The sequence below is a fragment of the Lithobates pipiens genome, unplaced genomic scaffold (genome assembly GCF_037356315.1).
Source record: "Lithobates pipiens isolate NorthernLeopardFrog02 unplaced genomic scaffold, aLitPip1_a1.2 Scaffold_30, whole genome shotgun sequence".
NCBI classification, from domain to species: domain Eukaryota; kingdom Metazoa; phylum Chordata; class Amphibia; order Anura; family Ranidae; genus Lithobates; species Lithobates pipiens.
The window spans coordinates 97,965,997-97,993,943 of NW_027507791.1; the positions used below are offsets into that span (position 1 = coordinate 97,965,997).

At 41.6% G+C, this 27,947-nt stretch overlaps 1 protein-coding gene across 1 annotated transcript in view; it reads right to left on the minus strand.

The window, feature by feature from the left end:
- Positions 1–27,947, minus strand: part of TTC6 (tetratricopeptide repeat domain 6) — a 308,030-nt gene that overhangs the window by 205,881 nt on the left and 74,202 nt on the right. The window contains exons 7-11 of the mRNA XM_077464674.1: positions 19,545–19,704; positions 17,194–17,298; positions 13,656–13,760; positions 8,340–8,414; positions 4,505–4,881 (exon numbers count right to left, since the gene is read on the minus strand). Coding sequence (XP_077320800.1) covers positions 4,505–4,881; positions 8,340–8,414; positions 13,656–13,760; positions 17,194–17,298; positions 19,545–19,704 — 822 coding nt within the window. The remainder of the gene's footprint in view (positions 1–4,504; positions 4,882–8,339; positions 8,415–13,655; positions 13,761–17,193; positions 17,299–19,544; positions 19,705–27,947) is intronic.

Below are 27,947 nucleotides of genomic sequence, written 5' to 3' on the forward strand. Positions count from 1 at the left end.
ATTGCCATGGACGCGTGGAAGTTCCAGAAGCTGAGGAGGTGGAAAAAAGGCACTGGGAACTGTAATCTGACCTTGAGGAACAAAAGGAGCATTTCTATGCAGGAAGGCGTGGTTGAATCTTATGCTTGCGCATCTGAGGTAAAAGCTGACTCTTGCTGTTTGTTTGAAGGCTTCATCCTCTGACCAGCACATATGCCAGATTGTTCTGCGAAACCGAACTGAAGAAAGGGATACCCATGTTAACAGAAGGTAAACATCCAGTACTGCATCACACATAAATTGTGAAGCAATGGTCACTTTAGTGATTGTCAGGGCTGGCTTAGCCCTTCCTTCTCTGGGCTGGCCACTCAGCTGTCGGCTAATTGCCAGCTCTCATCTCTCTCCAAAGTTACCAGCTGTTCCTGATGATGTTCGTCTGACCCGCCTACTTAAAGCCTTCCAGCTCACTTCACCTTTGCCTTCGCCTTGGTCAGATCACTAGAAACCATCTCCTGCGGTTTGTTTAAAGACTGACTTGCTGACATCCCTTCTGGCTCCTTATCCTGATTGCTGTTGCTCTACTTGGATCCCTGACTTCTGGCCTGGCTGATTACCCGATCTGGTTACTGGACTCTGGCTATGCTTGACTACGCTTTTTCTATTTACCTTTTTATTTTTTATTAATAAACAAGTGTGATTTAATTGTACTTCTGTCTCAGTCTGATTCATGGTTTATGACAGTGATTTAGACCAAATGGCTAAAGTCTGGCCAGTAAGAAAAGTGGCTAGTAAAAGGGTTGATCCCGTTAAAAGGAATAGATAGTAGACGCAAGAGCTTCTAACGTTTTGTCAGTAGGGTGCCTAAAGAACGGTGCCTTATCAATAGGGATGGCCAAGTCCTTTCCAGAAAGAGAGACTGGAAAATCAACCTCAGGATGAGTAGACATGCTTTTTTTTTAAACCTTTTGGAAAAAGGACAGAGTATCTTATAATGTATAGGGACAATGAATTGTTTGTCTGGAAATACTCAATCTTTATAGAAAATTCTATCAAAGAGCAAAAGATAAACCTCAGTTGCACGTTCAGGTTTGTAAACATGGAGCCTAGACAATTTCTGTCACAGAAATCTTCCAAATTGAAAGTGGAACACAAAGTCTCATTTAAAAGAGAGACTGTAAAACTTGAATTTTTTTTTATTCAAATTCTTTTTATTGTATTTTGCATGAAAAATATAAAACAGCGCGCCTAAATTGCTCAACAGAACTCGGTGCATAAAAAAAAAAAAAAGCGCCACTAAATCAAAATACCAAAACAAATTTACTTTACCCCCACCCCTGTTCCCAGGGTGCACCCTCTTCAGGGTGTACACAATGCATAATAGATTCCAAAGATGACTAAAGGTGGGATTTACTAAAACTGGAGCGTGCAAAATCTGGTGCAGCTCTGCACAGAAACAAATCAGCTTCCAGGTTTTATTGACTAAGCTTTATTGAACAATCTGAAGTTCATATTTGGTGGATGTGCCTGCGGGTATGCAGACTATGGGTCAGGGTTTACGCGTTACTCCGTAGTCTACTTCGAGTAAACCTTAAAAAAGATCCATTTGAGGCACTTCTTGGTAAATCAATCACAGCATTACTACACCCAGAATGGCAATTAGCGCAACATCTTTTACTGCGACTAAACTGACAATAGCGAGAGCATGGAGAACCCCAACCCTGAGTTTTGAGGCAGTCAAAAACCGACTGAACGATGTGATGGTCAATGAAAAATTGTCTTCTGTTCTTTCCGACACTCATACCAAATTTCTTAGGGTCTGGCAACCTTGGATTGAATATCATCACTCTCCTAGATTCGATGTCACTCTACTGTTGCTGTAGGAGCTCGACTGGGCACACCCCGTGAACCCGTTCCCTTCTTCCTTCTCCCCCCTCCTTTCTCTGTCTTCTTTTTCTTCTCTTCTGACCCTCCCTACTCCTCCCCTGCTTTCCAATCTCAACATCTCATCTAATCTATTCTTGACCCTTTGTACATCTCCTTCTTCCTTTCTCCTCCTTTCGTCTTACCAACTTTCTGGATATGATTACTATGGGCTTCCTGTATATTGAACGCCACGTTTGTGTTGCAGTTGTGTGAAACCCAGGGTCCGCTCGGATCCGGGAATTGTGTACATGGTTAGGCGACAGCTATACTTATAGAGAAAAACTCAAAAGAGTAAAGCTAGATAAACACTATACAGTTTTCTGCAGATTTTTTCTTTTAGAACCATATAATAGGAGGTCAAACCTCAACACTTTCAATTTGTATGGAATCAGGCAGGTCCTCATACTACATAACTGAAGGTAAATCTAAAGGAAATCTAACAATCTAACAAAAGTTGTATAGGGTGTATCCAGCTTAAATAAGGAGCTTTAGTGACCAAGTAAATCTATACCTGCTGCTAAGACAAGTGTGTGTCTCTCTAGGACAGTTTTTTTCAACTCCAGTCGCCCCAGCGGGGTAATGTTTTCAGGCTTTCCATTAGTTTGCACAGGTGATTTGATCAGTTTCACTGCCTTAGTAATTACCACAGCCGTTTCATCTGAGGGAAATCATGAAAACATGACATGTTGGGGCGCCTTGAGGACTGGAGGTGAGAAACACTGCTCTAGGATAACATTGGGAATATGAATTTTCAGATGGTAAGTAACAATTGCCAGCACATGATAATGTTTGGCAGCATTGGCTATCCATTCCCTCTACCAACCTGACATGTTTAACCAAGGAGCAGATAAGGACAGTGGTTGTTAGTCCCTGAAGAGCTCTGTGCAGAGTAATTGTTATCGGGACAAAAAAGCACAGACAGCAATTAGAAATATTGTCAGAAGGTCTAACCACTCCATGCTTTCTAATTTTTTATCTTTGTCCCCTTTGGACAGATTTTTCATCACATTCTAAATCCATATGGTAAGAGGGATGGCAATAAAACCTGTCAAAAGCTTAACCCTGCCTGCTCTATCCAAAGATAAAGACTTGTTCTGTTTGCACAACAAATTTTTGTATCAATAAAGTTCATGTTTTTTAATCATATACCGTCTAATGCCGGGAACAAATCCGTCGGACATTCTGATCGTGTTTGGGCTCCATCAGACCTTTGCATGCCAAAAATCCGATAGACTTTAGAAATAGAACATGTTTTAAATGTTCCCACTGAAACTCGGCTGGACACAGATCCTAGTGGGAAACCGGTTCGTCTGTAGGCCTCCGGGACTGTGTGACATCACCCGGTGACCCGCCCCTTATGCCTATATATGTCGAATACGCAGCGTGTCCACAGCATTACAGAGGGAGAGAGCGTTGTGTCAACATCAGAAGAACAGAAGAAGGAAGAAGAAGAAGATGGCGATGACGAAGGAGAAGACCCCGCCAACGCTAGCAAAAGAGCTGGAAGAAGATAGCGGAGGAGCCCGGCAGAAGAACTGGAGAGTGGTAGAAGAGGCCGGAGAGCGGGGGAGAAGAACCGGTAAAGCGCAGAGAAGTCAGAAGAAGACCCCCGAAGTCGGAAGAAGACCCCCCGGAGCTGCCTAATAAACTATTTTAAAAACCTGTGTAGTGTAGTTTTTTTATTGACACTTTTTCCCCAGGTGAATGGGTAGGGGTACAATATGCCCCATACTTTTTCACATAGGGTGGGGGGCCGGCATCTGGGGACCCCCTTATTAAAGGGGGCTCCCGGATACGGATAAGCCCCCCCCGCAGACCACGACAACCAGCGGCCAGGGTTGTCAGGAAAAGGCCATTGTCCTCATCAACATGGGGACAGGGTGCTTTGGGGTGGGGGGCCCACAGGGCGCACCCCTTCCCCAAAGCACCCACTCCCCATGTTGAGGGCATGCAGCCAGGTACGGCTCAGGAGGAGGGGGCGCTCGCTCATCCCCACCCCCTTTCCTAACCGGCCGGGCTGCATGCTCGGATAAGGATCTGGTATCGATTTTGAGGGGACTCCCACGCCGTTTTTTTCGGCATTACGGCCTACCCTTAAAATCCATACCAGGCGACGGCGCTAGCAAGGTGTCAATCTTGGCAATAAAAGCGGCGAGATTGACTTCCTTTTCTAGTCCCGTCGTAACTCATCATGGTCAAAATGAACGGACTTCAGTCCGTGTGTGGGCAAGTCCATTCATTTGGAAGTCCGCCGGAGCTCCGTCAGAATTCCGCCGGGAAGTCCGTCGGACCCTAGTCTGCTGGAAAGTCCGGCCGTGTGTACAGGGCATAATATGCCTCTAAAATCTGAACCAGAGCTCTTTTTTGTCCCTTGTTCTTGTTCCTATTGTGTATCTTCTCAGAATTAGGAATTCCAATACGCACATACACACTTCTGGTGAGCAGGTGTTCAGTACTCACTATAACATTGCAGATTCAGTGAAGCCTGCTGTGGAAATTTTGGGAAATACAAATAGCAGAAAATAAGCTATCATTCATAATCCATCATCTATTTGCACAGCAGCTTATCCACAGTCTTGTTTTTTACATCGGAATAATTTACCTTTTAGGGATCTGCAGTGGTCGTTTTAGCTCCTGTAATATCATTTTCAGTTTCTTTGGATCTAAGTGTCCCTTCTTCTTATATTTCTTCCTTTTGCCATGCTTCAAAGTCAGTTGTGGAACAGCCCCCACCTCTTTATAAGTCAACTCTTTGTCTTGGTCAGTAAATAAGGCTATCTGTGCCGAGATGCCTGGAATTATTTTGGGGCTCTGCTCCCCTGTTTCTTCACCTGGGCAGACAGTTACAGCTACTAATGGCCTGTAATGTTGCTGCTTCCATGCTGCAAGCTCCTTCATACTTGTTTGAAAGTCAGCTGAAAGATGGAATTTACTTTCCCCGGAGATCAATATATTTGGAGAAGAAGAAGAGTGTGTTTTCTGTGGGGGGAAAAGACAAAAGTATAAAATCTGATTGCATAGATTTTATTATGCAATGGAGAACAGTACTGCTCATAGCAACCGGTTATCTTCTTCCTTTTATTCTTAAGCGTATACCTGAAGACAGCAAAGAAAGTTCTGCTTTCAGGCACGTTGGTCAATATAAACTGATCACTAAAGAGGAGTTTTTGCCAATAGCAATAGTATAAAGGGCTCACATTTTCTGGAAAAATTAAGCAAAAAAGACTTTCCCACATAGGGTAATAAATAATGTACATACATAGAAGATAAGTAGAGCTGACCCTTGACCTACCTTATACCCCCTCTGATCATGGGTTGCACAGCCTGATGCAAACAATGCAAATCCTTGTTGCTTCCAATTGCCTTAAAATAGTTCTAAAGTCAAGACAGTGTTAACCTTAATGATATCCCTGTATTAAAAAAAAAGGCCCAACAGTTGAATGCTAATGTCAATCAATTACTGTGAGCAGAGAGCAGGAGGCTGGGTCAACCCATGCTGCGTGTCTCTATGGACACACACAATCCTGACTCAGGAGCATGCCCTTATGAATGCGCCAATAGCAGCTGGCTTGCTATGGGGGCATTCACAGAAGAGGAGGAGAATAGAACACTGGCAGGGGACCCCAGAAGAGGAGGATGTGAGCCGCTTTGTGCAATACTACTGCACAGAGCAGGTATGTATAACTTTGTGTGTTTGCATTCACATTTATGCAAAGAAACAAGAACAACAATCTTCTGCACTCAAGAGAAGTTCAATGGTAGTAGGTGGATCACAGGTCCTTGATACTTCCAATAAAGGCACAGGCTTTGCTGCCTCCTAAGGGTCGGGTGAGCACTCATTAGGAACACTGTAATACAAAGGAAAGAGGGCGCATCAGTCTTGGGTATTACCCAAATTTAACCACTCGCTGACCGAGCTATAGCCAGATTACGGCTACATTGTGGTGGGATAACTCTGGGAAGGCGTCATAGGACGTACACCCCCTAGGGCACGCACCTGGGAATGCCTGTGATTGTTGGGTCTTCCAGACCCGACACGTCACAGATCGGGGTAATGGGCCAATGACAGTGGCCCTTTACCACATGATGGCTCCATCCACTGACTGAGCTTTCAAATGTCATCAAACCGGAGCATGTCTGGTTCAGCTTCTCCCATCTCCTCGCACCAATCGGTACAGTGTGCGAGGGAAGGGGGGAGGCAGTGCAGCAGCACTGTGAGCTGTACCTGAAGTTCCCGCAGCGCTGATCTGTACCCATCCATGGCCCATCCATCCATCCTCATATATGCTCATCCATCCTCATTCATGGCTCATCCATCCCGATCCATGGCTCATCCATCCCCATCAATGGCTCATCCGTGCCACATCAGTGATCATGCGTGCCACATCAGTGCTCATCCATGCCACATCAGTGCTCATACATGTCACATCAGTGCTCATCCATGCCACATCCATACCAAATCAGTGCTCATCCGTGCCACATTAGTACTCATCTGTAATACATCAGTACTCATCTGTGCCACATCAGAACTCATCTGTGCCACATCAGTACTCATCTGTGCCACATCGATGCCACATCAGTACTCATCTGTGCCACATCCATGCAACATCAGTGCTCATCTGTGCCACATCCATGCCACATCAGTGCTCATCCGTGCCACATCAGTACTCATCCGTGCCACATCAGTGCTCAACTGTGCCACATCAGTGCTCATCTGTGCCACATCAGTGCTTATCCATGCCACATCAGTGCTCATACGTGCCACATCAGTGCTCATCCATGCCACATCCATGCCTCATCAGTGCTCATCCATGCCACACCAATGCTTATCCGTGCCACATCTGTACTCATCTGTGCAATATCCATGCCACATCAGTTCTCATCTGTGCCACATCCATGCCACTACAGTGCCCATCAGTGCCACTACAGTGCCTCACAAAAGTGTAAAATGTATGTCCCTAGAACACCTGATGGTGCTCCCTGCATGTTGGGCCTCTGTATGTAGCCCTAATTAGGAGGAGTAGCGGAATGTATTTTGTGGAGTATGTTTTGTTACGTACATGCTATGTGTTCGAAATATCTTTATAAATTGACAACTTTGAGTTAAAAAAAAAATGCGTTTTAATTTTCTTTCCACATTTGCCAAAAACGCGTGGAAAAAAAATTACATGTTCAAAAGACTCATTATGCCTCATAGAAAATAGGTTGGGGTGTTTTCTTTCCAAAATTGGGTAATTTTTGGGCATTTCTAATGTCCTGGTGCTCCAGGGCCTTCAAAATGGTAGGAGGTAGTCAAGAAATGATATATGTCATTTGTGCTCCCTGTATGTTGGGCCTCTGTATGTGACCAGGCAGTGCAAAAGTCTCATACATGTGGTATCACCATATTCAGGAGGAGTAGCAGAATGTGTTTTGGGGTGTAGTTGCAAGTATGCATATGCTGTGTGTGTGAAATAACTTGTTATTATGACAATTTTGTTGCAAAACAAAATCTTCATTTTGCAAAGAATTGTGGGGGAAAAAAAACTTCAAAAACTCATCATGCCTCTTACTAAATACCTTGAGGTGTCTACTTTTCGAAAAGTAGTCATTTGTACTTTCCTGACATTTCAGGGCCTCAGTACATCAAGTGTGATCAATTTTCAGTGGCACCATAGCTTGTGGACTCTATAACGTTCACAAAGACCAAATACAGTAATATACACTGATTTGGGTTATTTTAACCAAAGATATGTAGCAGTAAAAAACTTGGCCCAAAGGAAGGGGGGAGCCCAGGAATGACCACTACTGGCTCTTCTCACTACTGTAGATTGGGTGGCTACAGCCACTGGGCCACCTGGATCACTTTTACTGAACAGCCAATCACCGGCCGAAAAAAAGAACACTGTGCCTACAACCATGAGCTTATTTTAATCAATTCAAGTCCAGGATGTTTTAAAATGACCTAAGGATGTTAAGTGGTTAAAAGAACCAAAAAAGAAAGAAAAATTTAGATTTAAACTTTAAGAAAAAGTAGAAGCACCACTCCTAAAAGGTCTGAGTACAAAGTAACTTCATTCCATTTGAATCCTCTACCAGTATGTCATTTTGTTTGCCTAATTGTACTTAGAAACAGAATACTTCTAAATGTCTACATACAAAAGGCCTCAAATGTGAAGTGTTTGACTAAAGAACAGTTCCTTTCTCCAAGCAACCAGTTAGTGTCGCCTTCACATTTTCTAACCTGCTTTAGGGAGAGGAAGGGAGAAGATTGATTGCTATAATGAAAAGACTATTTTCTTCATAAATGCAACCCGAATTTCCAAAAATGTTCAAATGTGCAAACACAAGCTTGCCACAAATGTGTCTATACAGACTGGAGATCAGGTTGAAACAAGTAGGACATTTTTGTATAATTCAAAATAAAACAGCCATCATTCTCCATTGATATAATTTACCTTAAGCTTTGGAGTAGATAAAGTTGGAAAACCAATGTTTGGTAAAGAATTATGTCTTCGAGATAAAACTCTGTCCTATTGAGAAAAACACAAGTGTTAGCTTAATACTACCATACAGGTGCCCCTGAAAAGTATACTGTCACCTTACCCTTTCAGGACGAAGTGAAAATATGTGCCAATCCCTGGGGCAGAGCACTGTCTAATGACACAGGGGGTGACATCCCAATGTACTTTCACATAAATGTTTATGAATGTTATTATTCACACTGTTACACAAAATAAAATGTATTTAGCTTTTCGGTACCTTTCCTATAAAAGTAAATATGCACTTTAATCATATATATAGTCCTTTTTCTCTCCAAATCTCCTTGCATCCCAGAGCTTTTTTCTCAATTAGCCAATGTCTCAGTTCTGCTTGTTATACATATATTTTTCTGGGCAGAGGGCATTTTTTTAAATTTGGGAATACAAAGTAAAAAAAAATATTTTAAAAAAATTGCATTTTCCTGTAATTTTTCCCAATGCAACTTTTAGGTCATATGCAAACCTCATATATTTATTGCAAATTATACTCAACAAAGTCTGCTGATTAAAATGATTGCACATTGGTGTGACTTTTATGTAAGAGAATGGTAAAGCTTAAAGTGAACATAGGTGTAGGAGAGCTACAGTATATCTCCCTTCCTAAACTACACTGTGATGCATACAGGGAAAAAAGCATTTTCAAAAATTGGTTGTGTAACATTAAAATGGGTTGATAAGGGCACAGATTAGCACAACTTTTTCACAGGTTTGAAATTGTTAAAAATTCAAATGACATTATATTCACTTACAACAACATTCATTGGGGTCAATTCATTAACGATTATCACATGCAATAATACGGTCACAAGATTAATTGGCATACATTTTTGCATACAGTAAAAAAAAATGTAATTCACTAAAAATGACAAATGTACAATGTACCCCATATTCATTCACATGGGGGGGCGGGATCTAGGCCCCCCTTGTTAAAGGAGGCTTCCAGATTCTGATAAGCCCCCTGCCCACAAACGCCCACAACCAGGAGCCAGGGTTGTGGGGAAGAGGCCCTTGTCTCCATCAACATGGGGAAAAGACCCTTGTCCCCAACATGGGGACAAGGTGCTTTGAAGCGGGGGGGGCAGAGAACCCCCTCCCTGTCGAAGGCCTGTGGTTCAAGAGGGAGGGGCGCTTGCTGGTCCCCTCCCTTTCCTTATCTGCTGGGCTGCATGCTCAGATAAAGGTCTGGTATGGATTTTGAGGGGGCCCCCATGCCATTTTTGTGTTTTCATTTTGACGTGGAGCTGCCTTTAAAATTCATACCAGACCCGATGGGCCTGGTATGCATTGGGGGGGGACCCCACATTTTTTTTTCATAATTTTTAATTGCCGACATGTTTTCTTTACATTCAGCTGTCGGTGAGGAACACGTTGACAGCTGATAAGTCATCCGTTGTTAAGGACACAGCGTCCAGCAGCCCGAAAATATGCAGTAATTACCGCATTATGGAAACTTTACCGCAGTAGTTATTTACCACACAATTGAAGTGAATTGAACATTTACACAATTGTTTCCGCAATGCGTTATTTTACCACATTTTTTTCAGCGCTATTTAACTCTTAGTGAATTGACCCTATTTTTACCACCTGGGGATGAATCTGGTGAAGAAATACTTCTTTTATTTCCATAGTATTTTATTGAGGAAAATTCATAAATAAATGAACAAGTATAACAGTAGGTATATAGGCCCAATCGCCTAAGGATATACAAAAGTTCCGTAGCAATCACAAAGATGAAATGTGCGTATGGAAAGAATAGTACATAACAGTGACAAGATGAATATGTTATGCCCCATACACACTATCAGATTTTGTGCTGATTTTTTCCTTCAGGTTTACCAAAACCATATAGTACAAGGGCCTGTCTGATTGCATACTATTCGAAACTCCTAAGGTTTGACCTCATATTATATGGTTTTGGTAAATCTGAAGGAAAAACTCAGCGGAAAAACTGATAGTGTGTATGGGGCTTTAGACAATTGCACAGTTTGTAATTAAGGCTTGAATTTTGTTTCTCTGAAACCAGAAAGTACCTGGTCTTTGAGGAGATAAAATTCACATTAGATTTTACTGTGCTGTGGTTTCAGCTGGTTTCATGAAACAAACTGTGTTGACTATTAGTGATAACTTGGCAGTTATCTTAGCTGGGCGACAACTTTTAAGTACAGTAGCCACACTACTAAACTGTCTCCATTTATAGACAATTTGTCTATCCATCAGTCAATAGTTGACTGATGGATGCCTAAATACTTTGAGACGGATCTCTACCCATTTCCATCCTTATGTAGATCAACTACATTGGTGGGCAGCACAGTGGTGTAGTGGTTAGCACTCTCACCTAGCAGTAAAAAGTGTCACTGGTTCAAATTCCAACCACGACACAACCTGCCTGGAGTTTGCATGTTCTCCCTGTGCCTGCGTGGGTTTCCTCCGGGTACTCTGGAATCCTCCCACACTCCAAAGACATGCAGGTAGGTTAATTGGCTTCTGTCCAAAATTAGCCCTAGTATATGAATTGGGACCTTGGATTGTGGGCTCTTTGAGGGTAGGGACTGATGTGACTGTGCAATGTACAGGGATAGGGACAATTGTAGACATTCACTCAGGTTGAACTAGATGGACTGGTGTCTTTATTCAACCTAACTATGTAACTACTGTACGCTTGATTATATGTCTTCAGAGAGCTCCTGTTTGCAAGGCATGGTTCATATCAGCTGATTCTTCTTATGAACAGCATTCTTAAAATATTTGAGTGTCTCAATCAGAGTAGCTCTAAACCACACCTCCAAACTCATTTCATTAAATGGACTCCTGATGTGCAAAATATTGACTCCAATTAACTTTTGTTAATAGCGTCTATGGGTGAACATACTTTTTCCTTCAGCAGTGTGAATATTTATGATGCAAGACACGAGAAATTAAAATTGTTTTAACAGCTTGAAGAGGGATTTCACTGGAAAAAAAAATTATTAAAAGCCAGCAGCTATAAATACTAGAGCTGCTGACTTTTAATAAATGGACACTCACCTGTCCCAGGGTCCAGGGATGTCGGCAGCCAAGGCCGATCGATCGGCTCTCGGCTGCTGCAATCGCCATTCTAAGTGAGGGAATGAGGAAGTGAAGCGTTGCGGCTTCACTTCCCGGTTCCCTACTGCACATACGCTAGTCGCGCAGCGCAATAGGAATGGTCCGCGCTGTCTCTGGGACCCGTGTGTGTCCCAGCAGACAGCGCGCTGGGACAGGAAGAGACATAGACTCTCGTGGGAGTCTATGCCCGGAAGTGGGTGCAAATACCTGTCTTAGACAGGTATCTGCACCCCCCTCCCCCCTGAAAGGTGCCAAACGTGACACCGGAGGGGCTGAGGGTTCCGATGAGCGGAAGTTCCACTTTAGGGTGGAACCCCGCTTTAAGCATGTTATTCTATATTGTTGAGACTTAGATGAGAATCAGATCACGTTTTATGGCAAACTATTGCAGAAAACAAGTTAATCCCAATACATTTTCTTGCCACCGTATATCCAATGAATGGTACATACAGGGGCGTATCTACCACGAGGCAAGCAAACAGAATTTTTCAGGGGGCCAGCATCTGTACCGAGATGATGACTGCCACTTCAGGCATCACTCCGGTATCATTTTTTAGAGCCGGTGGTCGGCTCTTGTAATAGCAATCAGAGCGGCTTACCGCGGCTCTCTCAGGCTTTCCCGTCCCCCCGGGAGACCCAAGCGTTCAGCCGCCACGTTCTTCAGCTGGCTGGACAGCCAAGAAAACCTGGGATTGGCTTTGATCAGCTGTGCATTACAGTAAACCCAAAGTGATAATATCATATCACTTCTGGTTTACTCATAAACAATTGGCTCCATTTTTTAAAATGCTTTAAACGTATAGAGGAGGGATTTGGGGTCTTATAGAGCCTACATCCCTCCATAAAGAGTACCTGTCACATTGCCTATTGCTGTCACAAGGACGTTTACATTTCTTGTGACAGAAAAAAAGTGATAAAAAAAAAGTAAATCAACAGTGTAAAAATAAAAATGTAAAGTGCCCCCGTTCTCCCGTGCTCGCACGCAAAGGCGAATGTGCCTGTTGGTTCCACGCGTACACAAACAGTGATCATCCCACAAATGTAAGGTATCACCGTGAATGTTAGATCATGTGCAGTCATTCTGGTTCCAGACCACCTCCGTAAATCTAAAGTGGTAACCTGTAAAGGCTTTTAAAGCGTCGCCTAAGGATAGTAAAATTTACGTTGTTTGTCACCGTTGCACAGGCGTGCGCAATTTTAAAGTGGCTGGGGTGGGACAATTTTAGATGGGAAAATATGCCACTGACTACATACCATAGTGCCTTGTGATGAAAATGATGAATGCCATCCCATTAGAGCTGTTGGAGGTCCTCCCCAGAAAAAGAGCCCAGCCCTTCATTCCTCTCCTTCCTGCTGTTTGCAGGACAAGCTAAATTTCACAAAAGTGCACCCCTTTGGGGCCGTCCTGGGCATTCAAATTGTGTGCATTGTGCAGTCTCCTTCCCTAGCTGTTTGAATCCTCTGGATCAGCAGCTACTACACTAAGATGGAGCTGGGAGAGGACAGACTGTGAATGCCTTCATTTTGCAGAACACAGAATGGTGAGGAATGACGGACCAGTGCTTTTCAAGGAGAGGACTCCCGACAGCTGCATCAATAGTTGATGGACCACCAGTTCCAACAAGAGTAGCTATGGTATGTATATTATTCATTGGATATATAATTGCAATGGGGAGATTTTCTAAAAATCTTCCCGATGTTATATTTTAAAGTATGTCTAGAGGCAAAACTTATTTTTTTCCTTTTTAATGGAGTGTGAAGGGTTACAACCCCTGTCAGGTTTATACTACTGTCTGTCCTTTCTGGGGGAATTCACTGCCTCTATTTGTACTGGTGGCTAGTGTCACTAATAAAGAAACATTCTGGTTATAGATACTCTAAACATAAGCTAAAGTCTCTCATTCTGAGCAGGAGAAACAATGACAGACACAACAAAGAATGTACAGTATGATTAAATACACATGAATTCCAGCTGAATAAATAGCTTAACATCATATCATAAGTTCATATCCTTGTACCAATAGCTTCTAAATAGCTGACTGAGTATGTACAAATTTGAAGATAACAAGGCCTGTAAGAACGTGTCTTTTAGTGTACTTTTGGAATAACCACATATTATTAATAGAAGTTATCACACCATGAAATTACCAGCTTTGCAAGGTCTTCTGGGTCCATATCCTCTTCCTCTGATGACTCACTTTCAGTCTCCATCGACAGTAATCCTTCTGTGGCTTCCTGTTCATCTAAGCAGCTCTGAAACATATAAAAACAGACCATGATAGATTTTTATATATATATATATATATATATATATATATATATATATATATATATATATCCATCTATAGCTCTATATATATATATATATATATATATATATATATAAATATATATACTGTATTTAGATGATTTGTGATAATCATTGTGGCTATACAGTGATGTGGAGGGAGCCTGTTTCAGCAGTGAGCGTGTCCCTAAAACATTGAAACAGATACCCCAAGGGATAAATTGGTAAGTGCTCCCATTTGCCATGGGAGCAGACTGGGTGCAAACATATGGTGTCTGGAGTAGAGATGGGAATGCCTGGAAAACAAAGGGAAAATTCAAGGAAAGCAAAACAGTCGTCCCCCCCCCCCCCCCCCGTTTTTTTTTCAGAGCTAAGAAAGGGAGTATGGAATATGTTCTTTTACTATGACAAATAATATATCCATGACATGGTATTCATCTACATAACATAAAGACCTTAATGAAAGATTTCTGAGACTTTACGTAAAATCTTAAGTTATTGCAAGTTCCCTCAGCTGAAGACAAACAAATCCTAGAATACAATTCAAGTAACACCATACTTTTCAATGCAGTTCGCAAACAAGAGAAATATGCATTTCTACCACTAGGGGCAATTGCAGGGGAATGGCTCCAGTTTAGTTTGCTTGTAGGCTCCATCATATACCTCCTAGAGTTGTGTGATTGTTGGGATACAGTAGGTGATAGTTTCTGTCCTCTCAGGCCTTAATTAATAGGTACAGCATAAAATTGTCTGACAAAATTAGTTCATCTTATTTGACCTTTAAATGGTTCCTAATAATGTTCTCCACCATCACAGCACATAATGTTTTCCTATAGTCTGGTAAGTAAATTGTTTTTTTCTTCTGCTCAGTAAAATGGTGAGACCAATATATAGAGTTTGAAAACATTTCCACAGTGCAATTTCTGCTGAGAACAAAGCTGCAATTTGCAAATATTGTGAGACAAAATATTATTTTCCAAATGCTACAAAACACATCCTTGCATGCCAGAGGGGCCCTAAAGACATAAAAAATTACTTTATGGAATGAAATGATGAGGCCCATAATTAACCACTTCCATACAGGGCATTTTCACCCCCTACCTGCCCAGGCCAATTTTCAGCTTTCAGCACTGTTGCACTTTGAAAGACAATTGCGCGGCCTTGCGACGTTCTAACCAAATTTAATTTTGATAATTTTTATCCCCACAAATAGAGCTTTCTTTTGATCACCTCTGTGTTTTTTATTTTTTGCGATAATGAACAAAAAAAGTGTGTCAATTTTGAATAAAACACAATATTTATTACTTTTTGCTATAATAAATATCCTCGGTTTAGACCGATGTGTATTCTTCTACATATTTTTGGTATATATTGCATATAAGCATATATTGATCGGTTTGCGCAAAAGTTATAGCATCTACAAAATGGGGGATAGATTTATAATTTTTATTTATTTTTTTATTTTTTTACTATTACTGCAATTTTTATTATGACTGTGACATTGGGGCGGACAGATCGGACAATTTTGACACTATTTTGGGACCATTCACATTTATAAAGCGATCCATGCTATAAAAAATGCACTGATTACTGTATAAATGTGCCTTGCAGGGAAGGAGTTAACACTAGGGGGAGCTGCAGGTGTTAAATGTGTGTCCTAGGGAGTGAATCTAACTGTGGGGGGAGGGGACTGATGAGTGGAGAAGACCAATCGGTATTCCTCTGTACAAGGAACATCTGATCATTTCTCCTCTCCCCTGACAGGACGTGGATCTGTGTGTTTACACACACAGATGCACGTCTCGGCTCAGTTACCTCGCAATCGCAGGTGCCCGGCAGACATCGAGGCCGCCGGGCACACGCACCAGGTCCCCAGCGATGCGACACGTGCGCTCTCCACAATGCCGGGAAGCAGAGGACGTCATATGACGCCCACCCTGAGAGAGGAACAGTTCCTGCCACCGTCATTTTACAATATGGCGGTAGGGAACTGGTTGAAGTGCAAGTAGCTTTTCCCTCCAGACTTCTCATTACAGATACACTCTTTCTGCTGCTTCTGGATCATCACAAAGTGTTTCCTCAGCAGCAGCATCTTCAAGTAAGAAAGTATTACAAACCACCGCCTCCCAAAAAATACACAATCCCTTCATTTATAAATAAAATGCCACCTTAAAATTAGGAGAATATTGATCAAGCTCTTGCAGGAGCATCTGGATATATGCTTCTGGATCAGCATTGTTAATAACTGAAAATGCATATTGGCAAGAAGCTTTTAAATTATTATGAAGTAAAGGGTTGAGGGCATTTGGTTACCTCTTCTCATGTATAGGTAAAATGTTCTTCACATATACAGTCCTTGTTGTTCCACTTGTAATAAAAAAAAAAATCGCAAGTTTCGTTTATTTGCTGAATAAGCTGTACTTTTATTTCAAGCATAATTCTTTTAATTGCACTGCATATTTTGTTCCCAATGTGACAAAATTATTTTAAATTTGTAAAACTACTCCATACTGAATTTAGAAATTTTACATCTCTAGTCTGGAGCCTATTTGGTCCAAACAGAAAGGCCGCAAAGCCACAACGAAATCCATAAATGAATGAAATCCAAATTTGTGACTGAGGAAGGACGGAGGTAATCCCTGTTTAAATGGCCCCGTAGGGTTGAGCTAAGAAGCTGCAGTCTATGTGTGGCTAGAGTTCCAGTCTGATAACTTATGGAACCAGTTCAGAGTAGTACTTTTTACTGAGTGTCATCATTACCAGAACTAAGCAGGCACGGTCCGTTGGAAATCCATCCACCACTGCACTAGTACTGAAGAATTTCCTAGTGATCTTAGAAGGAACTCTAGGGCTCCATACAGCCATGGTTGAAAAAAGTTACTCTAAACTAACTAAAAACATTTCCAATGCAGTGGTGACATCATGTGGACATTAGTGGTATTGCACATGATAAGATTTGTTTAGAGATTAATTTCTAGCAAATATAAAAACACAGTTTAATCCAGTTATATTTTCATTAAAAATCAATAAAATGTATTTTCATAAAGAACTAGTATAATGCTGTAATATATATATATATATATATATATATATATATATATATATATATATATATATATATATATATATATATATATATATATAGTTTTTATTTTTATCTTATTTTTTTTACATACACAAATCTCCTGCCAGCACTTCACTTCTTCCATCTATCTTCCATCTATAAATGTAATGCTCTGATTCATCACAGAAAACACAAGTATAAGGAGAAGGCGAAGAGGAGCAGGATGATATTTTTATACTTTTAAGGGTCTCCCTCAAAAAACATGGCTGCCATTTCTGGAATATTTTTTGTAGATCTCATCAAAGCAATTTTCATTATTTTTTTCCCAGTATTACCTCATATTTGGAGAACAAGGTTTCCTGCATTAAAGACAGAGGGGCAGAGAATTTAGGAGGAGCTGGTGCCCAAAACATCTTTAAGCTTTCGGAGTGCAGAGATGCCTGGGAAATAACAAAAACATACTGTCACTGATGACTACATGATCACAGTAAATTATTACGTTCCATCAACAAACCAAACTCCCAACAGCTCTACATGTCCATTGTCTTACACTTCTTAACATTTATGCTTTTAATACATAATTAATAATAAACCACTTGCTTACTGGGCACCTAAACCCACCTCCTGCCCACACCAATTTTCAGCTTTTAGCGCTGTCACTCTTTAAACGACAATGGCGCGGTCATACAACACTGCACCCAAATTACATTTTTATAATTTTTTTCCCCACAAATAGAGCTTTCTTTTGGTGGTATTTGATCACCTCTGGGTTTTTTATTGTTTGTTAAAAAAATGTAAAAAGACCAAAAAAAAAAGAATACAAAACCGTTTTGTATTTTGTTAATAAATTTTGCAAACAGGTAATTTTTCTCCTTCATTGATGTACGCAGATGAGGCTGCTCTGATGGGCACTGATAGACTGCACTGATGGGCACCGATAGGCTGCATTTATGGGGACTGATAAGGCGACACTGATGGGCACTAATAGGTGCCACTGGTGGGCACTGATGAGGTGGCACTGGTGGGCACTGATAGGTGGAATTGGTGGGCACTGATGAGGTGGCACTGATGAGCGGCACTGAAGGGCATGGATAGATGGCACTGAAGGGCATTAATAGGTGGCACTGATAGGTGGAAATAATAGCTGGCACTGATAGGTGGCAGTGATGGGTACTGATTGGGACTGGTAGGTGACACTGATAGGCAGCATTGCTAGGTGGAACTGATGAGGCACTGATTGGCACCACTAGTGGGCACTGATAGGTGGCACTGATTGCTGGCACTTATGCATTGGAGGGCACTGATTCGTGGCACTGTGGGCACTGGCAGGCAGTACTGGTGGGCACAGATGAGGCAGCTTCGCCTCTTGCGGTCTGATGTCCCTTGCACAGAAGCCGGTTATTGGCTTTTTTTTTCCTTCTCAGGATCTTCTCACAGCTGATCACGTGGTAAGGAGCCGGATCAGCCCATTACTCTGATCTGTGATCACCCAAGTCTCATTGATTTGGTGATCCCATCGCGCGGGGAGTGTGCAATGGGGAGGACGTCTATTGATGGCCTCCCAGCAAAGTAGATCTGTGTTCTAGACGTAATTCGGCTAATCGCTGATCTGAAGGGGTTAAAAAAATAAAAATAATAATGTAAAATGAAAAACTGTTAAAAACAACTATAAAACAATTAACCACAATGGTGTCTGGTACCTGATTCTCTTATATACACTGAAGTTTATTTATTAAAGGCAAATAGACTGTTCACTTTGCAAGGGAATTCTCTCTCTTAGGCCAGCCATACATGGTTCGAATCTGGCCGAGATTCGAACTGTTAATGGGCAGACTGAATGTACCAAGTTGATCGATCCATCAACTTGAGTACAACCAGCCTGCCGGATTATCTTGCGATTATCGCTATCATTATGCGCTAGCAATAATCACTGTCTTCTCCCAGTGGTGGAAAGTGAGGGTTTTAAAGAAAACAAGCAATTGTTCTTACCTAGATGGATGCCGCATCGGTCCTACACACAGCCACTAAGACCGAGAACTGAGTGAATAAAGACCGTTCATCACTCAGTTCTTGGTTTGCTCTGAGCACAAAGCGGTGACTGTCAGTCTCCAGCTCCCTGCTCTGCCCCTCTAGTGCTCACTGGATAGCTGGGCTGTGGATGGGACAGGAGCGGCTTGCTCAGGCTCTCAGAGTGGCTGAGTGATGTATATAGATCACAGGAGTGTAAGAAGTGCACTCCTGTGATCTCCAAGGATATAGGGCCAAAAAAGCTTTGACCATACTTCTGTACTTCTTAATGTATGATGTATAAATGGAGCTTGGTAGAATTTTGATTTAAATACTCCTTCCTCACAGGCATTCCATATGCTGTGTCCACTCCACCTCCAAAGAGCTCCATACCTCCAAAAATGGCAAGGGATTGATTCACTAAATGCAAATAGACTGTGCACTCCGCAAGAGCAGCTGCTCCAGAGCTTAGTAAATAAAGTGAAGCTTCACTTTGCAAGGAATATCCATTCACGTACAAGGAAAATTAAAAATACAGCATTTTTGCTCGCACTTGATTGGATGGAAGTAAGCAATTTACAAAATTCTGGAGCAACTGCACTTTTCAAAATGCACAGTCTATTTGCCTTTAGTAAATCAACCCCAGTATCTTTGAACAAGCTTTTCTTCTGAAAGTTACCTGTTCTCCAATGAGCTCCATACGAGGTCCTTCCACATAATACTCAGCAATTCTCTGCCACTCCTCTAAGCTACATGCACTATGAGGGGGCAGAGTGACAACACCACCGCTCTGGCCCTGTGACTGAAGCACTGAAGTAGGGATCCCATCCTGCAAAATTCTTTAACAACAAAATATGAAGTTAGTTAAAACATTTACACAATCGTTATATTTTTCTGTCTTCTCAAAAATAAGCTTACAGTTGCTTCTGTTTTTATGGTCTGTTTTGCACTCTTTAACCACTAGCTGACCAGCTCATGCAGATATACTGTGGCAGGTCGGCTCTCCTGCGAGAATCGACGTACCTGTATGCCGGTCCGTGCCGGTCCGTGCAAGGGGTATGGCAGGCGCGCCCACTCTATGTCCACTGGCGATTGCGGTGAGGCGATTCCCCGTTCTGCCTAGTGACATGACAGAGATCTCCTGTTCCAAGTGATCAGCAACATTGATCTCTGTCATGTTCCTGGCAGCCCATCCCCCCACAGTTAGAACACACTTAACCTCTTGATCACCCCCTTGTATTAACCCTGCCAGTGTCATTTTTACATTGATCATAGTTACATAGTTGAATAAAGACACCAGTCCATCCTGAGTGAGTGTCTACAATTGTCCCTATCCCTGTACATTGCACACTTGCATAGGTCCCTACCCTCAAGGAGCCCACAATCCAAGGTCCCCATTCATATACTAGGGTCAATTTTGGAAAGAAGCCAATTAACCTACCTGCATGTCTTTGGAGTGTGGGAGGAAACTGGAGTACCCAGAGAAAACCCACGCAGGGAGAACATGCAAACTCAAGGCAGGTAGTGTCGTGGTTGGGATTCGAACCAGCGACCCTTCTTACTGCTAGGTGAGAGTGCTACCCACTACACCACTGTGTCACCCTGTATTTTTATAGCACTGATCAATCTAATTTGGGGTCATATTTGTCCGCCGCATCGCAGTCTGGCTAAAAATCGCAGATAGCCATCATTACCAGTAAAAACAATAACATTTTTATTTTTTAAAAAGTCCCTAAATAAATCCCATAGTTTGTAGACGCAACAACTTTTGAGCAAACCAATCAATATACACCTATTGCAATTTTTTTTTAACCAAAAATATGTATAAGGATATATATTGGCCTAAACTGATGAATACATGTGTTTTATATATATATTTCTTTTGGATATGTATTATAGTAGAAAGTAAGAATTGTTGGTCTTTTTTTGTTTATAGCGCAAAAAATTTAAAACGGTGATCAAATACCACCAAAAAAGGGCAAAAAAAAGAACATCAATTTTGTTTGGGTACAGTGTCGCACAACTGCGCAATTATCAGTTAAAACTATGCAGTGCCGTATCGCAAAAAACTGCCTAGTCATTAAGGGGGCAAATCCTTCCAGTTCTAAATTGGGTAACCATAGTTCACCTTTACCAAAAAACTGCCTATGCAGATACGGAGTGTCTATAGAAAAAAATAAACTGTTCAAGTTTGACTAAAGTCAAATAATGCCTTTGCAATAGCTGTAATCCATTACCGTACCTCCCAAAGCCTCACTGAAAAACTTCCAGATAGCATCTTCCTACCCAACCCTTTTTCTAGGATGTTGCTAAGATGCTCCCAGCTGATTCAAACCCCCTTGCATGTGCTCTCTCTCTCTCCCTCTTCTGTTGGAGTAGCTCTGAGCTCATTGACAAAAAAAAGAGCGTACATTTTGAAAAAAAACATTATTTTTTACTTTGTGCTATTATAAATATCCCCCAAAAATATATTAAAAATTATTTTTCCCCTCAGTTTAGGCCGATATGTATTCTTCTACATATTTTTGGTAAAAAAAAATCGCAGTAAGTGTTTATTGATTGGTTTGCGCAAAAGTTATAGCATCTACAAAATAGGGGATGGTTTTATGGCATTTTTATTAATATTTTTTTTTTTACTAGTAATGGTGGCGATCAGCGATTTTTATCGTGACTGCAACATTTTGGCGGACACATCAGACAATATTGACACATTTTTGGGACCATTGGCATTAATACAGCGATCGATGCTATAAAATTGCGTTGATTACTGTAAAAATGTCACTGGCAGTGAAGGGGTTAACCACTAGGTGGCAGTGTAGGGGTTAAGTGTTCCTAAGGGTGTGTTTCTAACTGTATGGGGGCGTGGCTGTGTATGACACCACACTGATCGCTGCTCCCTATGACAAGGAGCAGACAATCAGTTTGCTGTCACTAGGCAGAATGGGGAGATGCTGTTTACATCGGCACCTCCCCGTTGTTGAGCTCCGTGACACGATCGCAGGTATCCCTGCGGTGATCGAGTCTGTGTGACCCGCAACCATGGTCGTGGAGCTCTTGGGTACGTTACTTTGCCCAGCCGTGCCATTCTGCCGACGTATATTTTCAGGAGCCGGTCGGGAACCGGTTAAAAAGTGTCGATTCTGCAGGCGTTTGACATTTTTTTCACCTGCCTCTAGAAGCACTTCTATTATGTTCTATATGTCTTTGCACATTATGACTACTACAGGCGTTTTCTGTCCGGGACGTTCAGAGGCAGGAAAAAAAAACCTTCACTATCGTGTTTTCTGGAGAAGTTTAAGAGCTGTAAAAACATCAGTCTCTCCTCTCTCACACTTTGAATGCCAATTACTCAGTCATGCAACAATGTACCCAAACAAAATTTTTATCATTTTTTTCATACAAATAGAGCTTTCTTCTGGTGGTATTTCATCACCACTGGGTTTTTATTTTTTGCAACATAAGTGAAAAAAGAGCGAAAGTTTTGAAAAAGAAACCCTTTTTTTTAGTTTCTATGATAAAATTTTGCAAATAAGTAATTTTTGTTAATAAATTTGTACCAAAATTTATACGGCTACATCTCTTTGGTAAAAATAACCCCAATTAGTGGATATTATTTAGTCTCTGTGAAAGTTATAAAGTCTACAAGCTATGGTGCAAATCATTGAAAATAGATCACAACTGATGCACTGGCGGTCTATCTCATTTCTTGAGGTTCTGAAATGTCAGGAAAGTACAAATGCCCCCCAAATGACCCCTTTTTGAAAAGTAGACAGTCAAAGGTATTTAGCAAGGGGCATGGTGAGTTTTCTGAAGTTGTCATTTTTTCCCACAATTCTAGGGAAAATTAAGAACGTTTATTTTTAATTTTTTTCCACAAAATTGTCATAATAACAAGTTATTTCTCACACACAGCATACACATACTTCCAATTACACCCCAAAATACATTCTGCTACTCCTCCTGAGTATGGCGATACCACATGTGTGAGACTTTTACACAGCCTGGCCACATACAGAGGCCCAACATGTAGGAAGCACTATCAGGTGTTCTAGGAGCATAAATGACACCCCTAACGATCTATTACACTTTTGAATGCCCTGGAGCACCAGGACAATGGAATTACCCATAAAATGACCCAATTTTGGAAAGCAAACACCCCAATGTCTATTCAGTGAGGCATAATGAGTCTTTTGAATAGTTAATTTTTTTACGCAAGTCTTCAGAAAACGTGGAAAGAAAATTAAAATCTTTTTTTTTTTTTACACAAAGTTGTCAATTTATAAGATATTTTTAACACATAGCATGTATATAGCAAAAATTACACCCCAAAACACATTCTGCTACTCGTCCTGAGTATGGCGATACCACATGTGTGATACTTTTACACAGCCAGTCCACATAGAGAGGCCCAACATTGAAGTAGTACCCTCAGACGTTCTAGGAGCATAAATTCCACATCTCATTTCATTCCTACCGATATGTTACCGCAATCTCCTTCTCACACACAATTGGTGTGTGAGGGGGAGAACCCAGTAACATCTTGTTACCGCGGTTTGTTTACTTTCTGTAACCGGCTGTGATTGGACACAGCCGGTCACACGGTAAAGAGCCAATTTCATTGGCTCTTTACTGCAATCGGGGTTGGGCTGCAACAGGGTGACAAGCCGCGTCCCCGATCGCCGCTCTGTGCACGCCCTACGACAGTTCCAGTCTGAGCCACTCTACTAACGATCCAACGTTACTACAATGATCTCCCCCCTGTGCTGTTGTGTTCTTACAGGGGGAGCACTGATGGGGAGCCAGTTGGCTGCTGGTTTTCTATACACATGGGCCGAATGTCGGCTTTACTGGCTCTCACATCTCACCTCTCAAATCTACATGCCATATACCACCTTAGATTGTAAGCTCCTTGAGTGCTGGGACTGATGTGAATGTATAATATATATATGAATATTAAAAAAGCTGTGTAAATTGACGGTAAAATGCCAGGAAGTTGTGAAGTTTTCTACAGAACACAGCAGGGGCTAAGGCAAGGCCTAAAAATAAAAAAAAAAGCCTTTATTTTTTGCAACTGAGGTATATTATTTGTTTTATGGTACATAAAAGGTACAATTAGAAACAAAAAAGGTGAACTAAGCCTTTAGGGTATATTTTTCAAAACTTCAAATATTTTTCACACTATACAACGCAGTGGACAATCTCCTGGACCTATTGCACTTTGACAGCAGGCACTAGTGGCTGTCAGAATACCCAAACAGCGGCAGCATCTGATTTGAGGCACACGTTCACTGTTCGACCTGTCCAACTCCTTTGATTTTTTCAACGTGGAGCTGGAGGGTGGTGTCAGGGTCACCCACAGAGTGAATTTCAGCTAGTTCATTAGGAATCAAATGAAATTCATATAGTGTATGGCCTACTAAATTGATAATCAAATCCTTCCAGCGATTAATGGGTGCAGAAAGCATTCTATTAAGGGGTCATTTAAACCTGGCTTGTTGAGGATCACAGCAGAGAGCTTTGTAACTGGAAACCATTGTTTTAGTAGTTTGGATAACATCCATAGATAAGCAGACCAGTATCAGCCACTTGGATTGCACTGTATTTGGACAGAGATAGTAATAAAACCTGGGAGGTTAAGGATCACTGAAGACTGTCATTTAAAACCATTGTTCTATTGGTTTGCACTGTGGACATAGACAGTGTGACTGATAGCCGGGCACAAGTGTAATTAAAGCCTGTCATCTGAAAGGTCTTCACCCGGGACACTCTGATGTCATACAGGTAACACAGACTCAGCACCAGAGGTATTAGCGGAGAAAGATTATTTTAGGCCTGTTCTTCTAGTGATTTATCAATGTATGTGCCTCTCCTCCTCTCAAGGAGATAGTCAGATTAAGATCTGGAAAAGAAGATAGTGCCACATGAAGGAGGCAAAAAAGCAGGAATGTAGCTCTTTTACAACCACCTAATTTGCCTGGCACCATACATTAAGATTGTTACCCAATCCAGCAAATCTCATGCCTATGTGTGCTCATTGCTCAGAAACAATGACATGTACACTATCATCATATGAAAATTCACATATGTGTGTAATGTACGTAATTCCAGGCTAATCTATCATTGCAAGGGAACAACTCACTATGAGTTGGAATGTCCATCTCAGCTAACAGACTTCTTTTTGAGGTCCACCAGCTTGGGGGGTATCTGCTGAGGTAACCCAAGGGCATTATGATCATAGCCAACTCTTATATAATCAGCAGAACTGAACAACAATCATCTTATCAAGGAAAAAAAATCAATGCGTCAGCAGTGGCGAGGAGACTCGGCCTGCAAGTGGGGGTACCTTTTGCCATGCACACGCTTACCAATGCCCAGGATCAAACAGGGACTGCGTTCATGTGAAAGTCTAACATTAACTTCTTCCTGACCACGCTATAGCTGAATAGCGTGGATCTCCAGTTCTGGGAGGACATCCATGGATGTTCTCCTATGTGCGTGCCTCCTATGCACTCCCTGGGGCATGCATCAGGCATGCATCAGGCACACTCTGTGACTGCTGTGTCCAAATCACAGACAACGGTAGTGGGCCAATCACAACGGCCCTTTACCATATGTCCAATCACAGCAGGCCACATGTAAACAGACTTGTTGCATTGATTTTCTCACATGCTGTCTCTGTGTGAGGAAAGGAGAGTCGATTACAACAAATCTGATCATCAGTGCAGGTTATCAGTGCCTCCTCATCAGTGGACATCAGTGAAGAAGAAAAATTACTTATTTGCAGAATTTTATAACAGAAACTAAGAAAAACAGTCTCAAATAAATGAAAAAAAATTATTTGGGTACAGTGTTGCATGACTGCACAATTGTTATTGAAAGTGTGAGAGCATTGAATTATGAAAATTGCTCTGGGCAGGAAGGGGGTGAAAGTGGCCATTATTGAAGTGGTTAAGGCAGTTCCACGGCTAGAGATGAGTCATGTGTGCAGCAATTAATTACACAGAGTCCTTATACACACCCCTCTTCTGTATATTGCATTTAGGAGGGACACTGTTAACTCAGTCACAGAAACAGAATGGGGTCACACCATGCACCTAGTGTAGACCTCGTGTGTGCACTTGTTAACTCCTTCACTGTCATACCATGTGAGCAGGTCATGGATCTCTGTAATGCAGGCTCTATTCTGGTTGCTACTGGAAACCGACCACTGGGGAAGGAGCCGGAACGTTGACCCCCTTACTACCAGAGGATCCGTCACCTATGCCAGGTACCACACTTCTTGACTAGCTGCAATATACCTTGGTTACCCAACGCAACTTCATAACTCCTTTTGCCTGTCTTGCCGAGTAAACCTGTGGTAGTGGCTTTTCTTCATACAACATATGTGCTTTACTGACCCAAGTTATTTTGCTACATCTGAAACCAACATGCACCCTTTTAAATAGCTTCATACCAGGCTTAGAACAGCTGATGATAGGGCGCTCTACCACTGGTTTAAAAAAGAAAGATGTCAATGGGGGATATCGAGTAAGTATCTTGCTAAAATGCTTCAAAAGAAAAGTAAAGCTAACTTTATTGAAAGGGAAAGGGGCAAGGTTTTTTCCACTCCTGAGATTGCTCGGGCCTTTCAAGAATACTATGAGAATTTATACTGAATAACCCAAAAAGCCCCCCCCTGGAAACTGTTAAAAAGAGACTAGATAATACCAGAGGTTTCTTAAATGGATGTGGTCTTAAAAAATACCATTAGATAAAGCTGCCCCCCTGGAGGACCCTATATCAGAAATAGAAATTCTAAAAATGTTAAAAGAGTCAGCGGCCGGGAAAAGTCCTGGTCCTGACGGGTTTACGATTGCTTATTATAAAAAATTTAGTGATATCCTGGTTCCCACAATTTTCACCTATATGAATGGGATAGGTGCAGACTGGGAAATACGACGGGAAGCGCTCGAGGCAGAGATTACCATTATTCCTAAGGAAGGAAAAGACCCTAATTTGTTCTAGTTATCGGCCCATCTCTCTACTGAATGCTGATGTAAAGCTATTCGCAAAGATCTTAGCTAATCGAATGAAGATGGTAATGAATGATCTGGTGCACACAGATCAAGTAGGATTTGTCCCTGGTAGGGAGAGTAAGGACAATGGTATCAGAACCCTACTGGTTATACATAAGCTGAAAGAGAGTAGATCCCCAGGACTACTACTGTCGATAGACGTCCAGAAATCGTTCGACAGAGCAGACTGGGGATTCATGCAAAACTTTCTGGAGGCATTTGGAGTTGGCCCCAAGATGACAAGCTGGATAAATTCCCTTTATAAGCACCCCACAGCAAGGGTCAAGATAAATGGGTCCCTATCGCGGCCCTTTGAAATGTTTAACAGGACCCGGCAGGGTTGCCCCCTGTCCCCTCTATTTTTTATTCTATCACTGGAACCATTGTTGGCTAGGGTAAAATTGAACCCCCGACATTAAGGGATTACAGATCGATAATGAAGTACATAAAATAGCAGCATATGCCGATGATGTACTGTTTTATGTCACTAGCCCCAGGACAACCCTCCCCAATCTACTGAACATGTTAAAAATGTATGGGGAAGTATCAAATTTCAAAATGAATCCCTCAAAATCTGAAATTTTAAATATAAATGTCGCCCCACAGGAAGCACGAATGCTCAAAGAGGACTTCCCATTTATATGGAGTGACAATGAAATCAAGTATCTAGGAGTCAAAATAACACCTACATTTGATACTATGGACCAACAAAATTTTATTCCGCTAATGAACGACATTAAAACTGAGTTAAATTCTATAGCTTCTAGACAAAGATCTTGGATTAATAGGAAAAACTGTCTGAAGGTGATAATACCCCCTAAAATATTATATAAATACAAATGATACCAATCCCAAAAATATATTTAAAAAAACTAAATTTGTTATTCCGCAGGTTTATTTGGAGGCATAAAAAGCCACGAATAAGCCTGGGAATTCTTGTAAAAGATAAGTCACAAGGGGGTCTGGGTGTGCCCGATATTAAAACTTACTACTACTCAACTCTTTTGGCACGAGTGGTTGAATGGGCA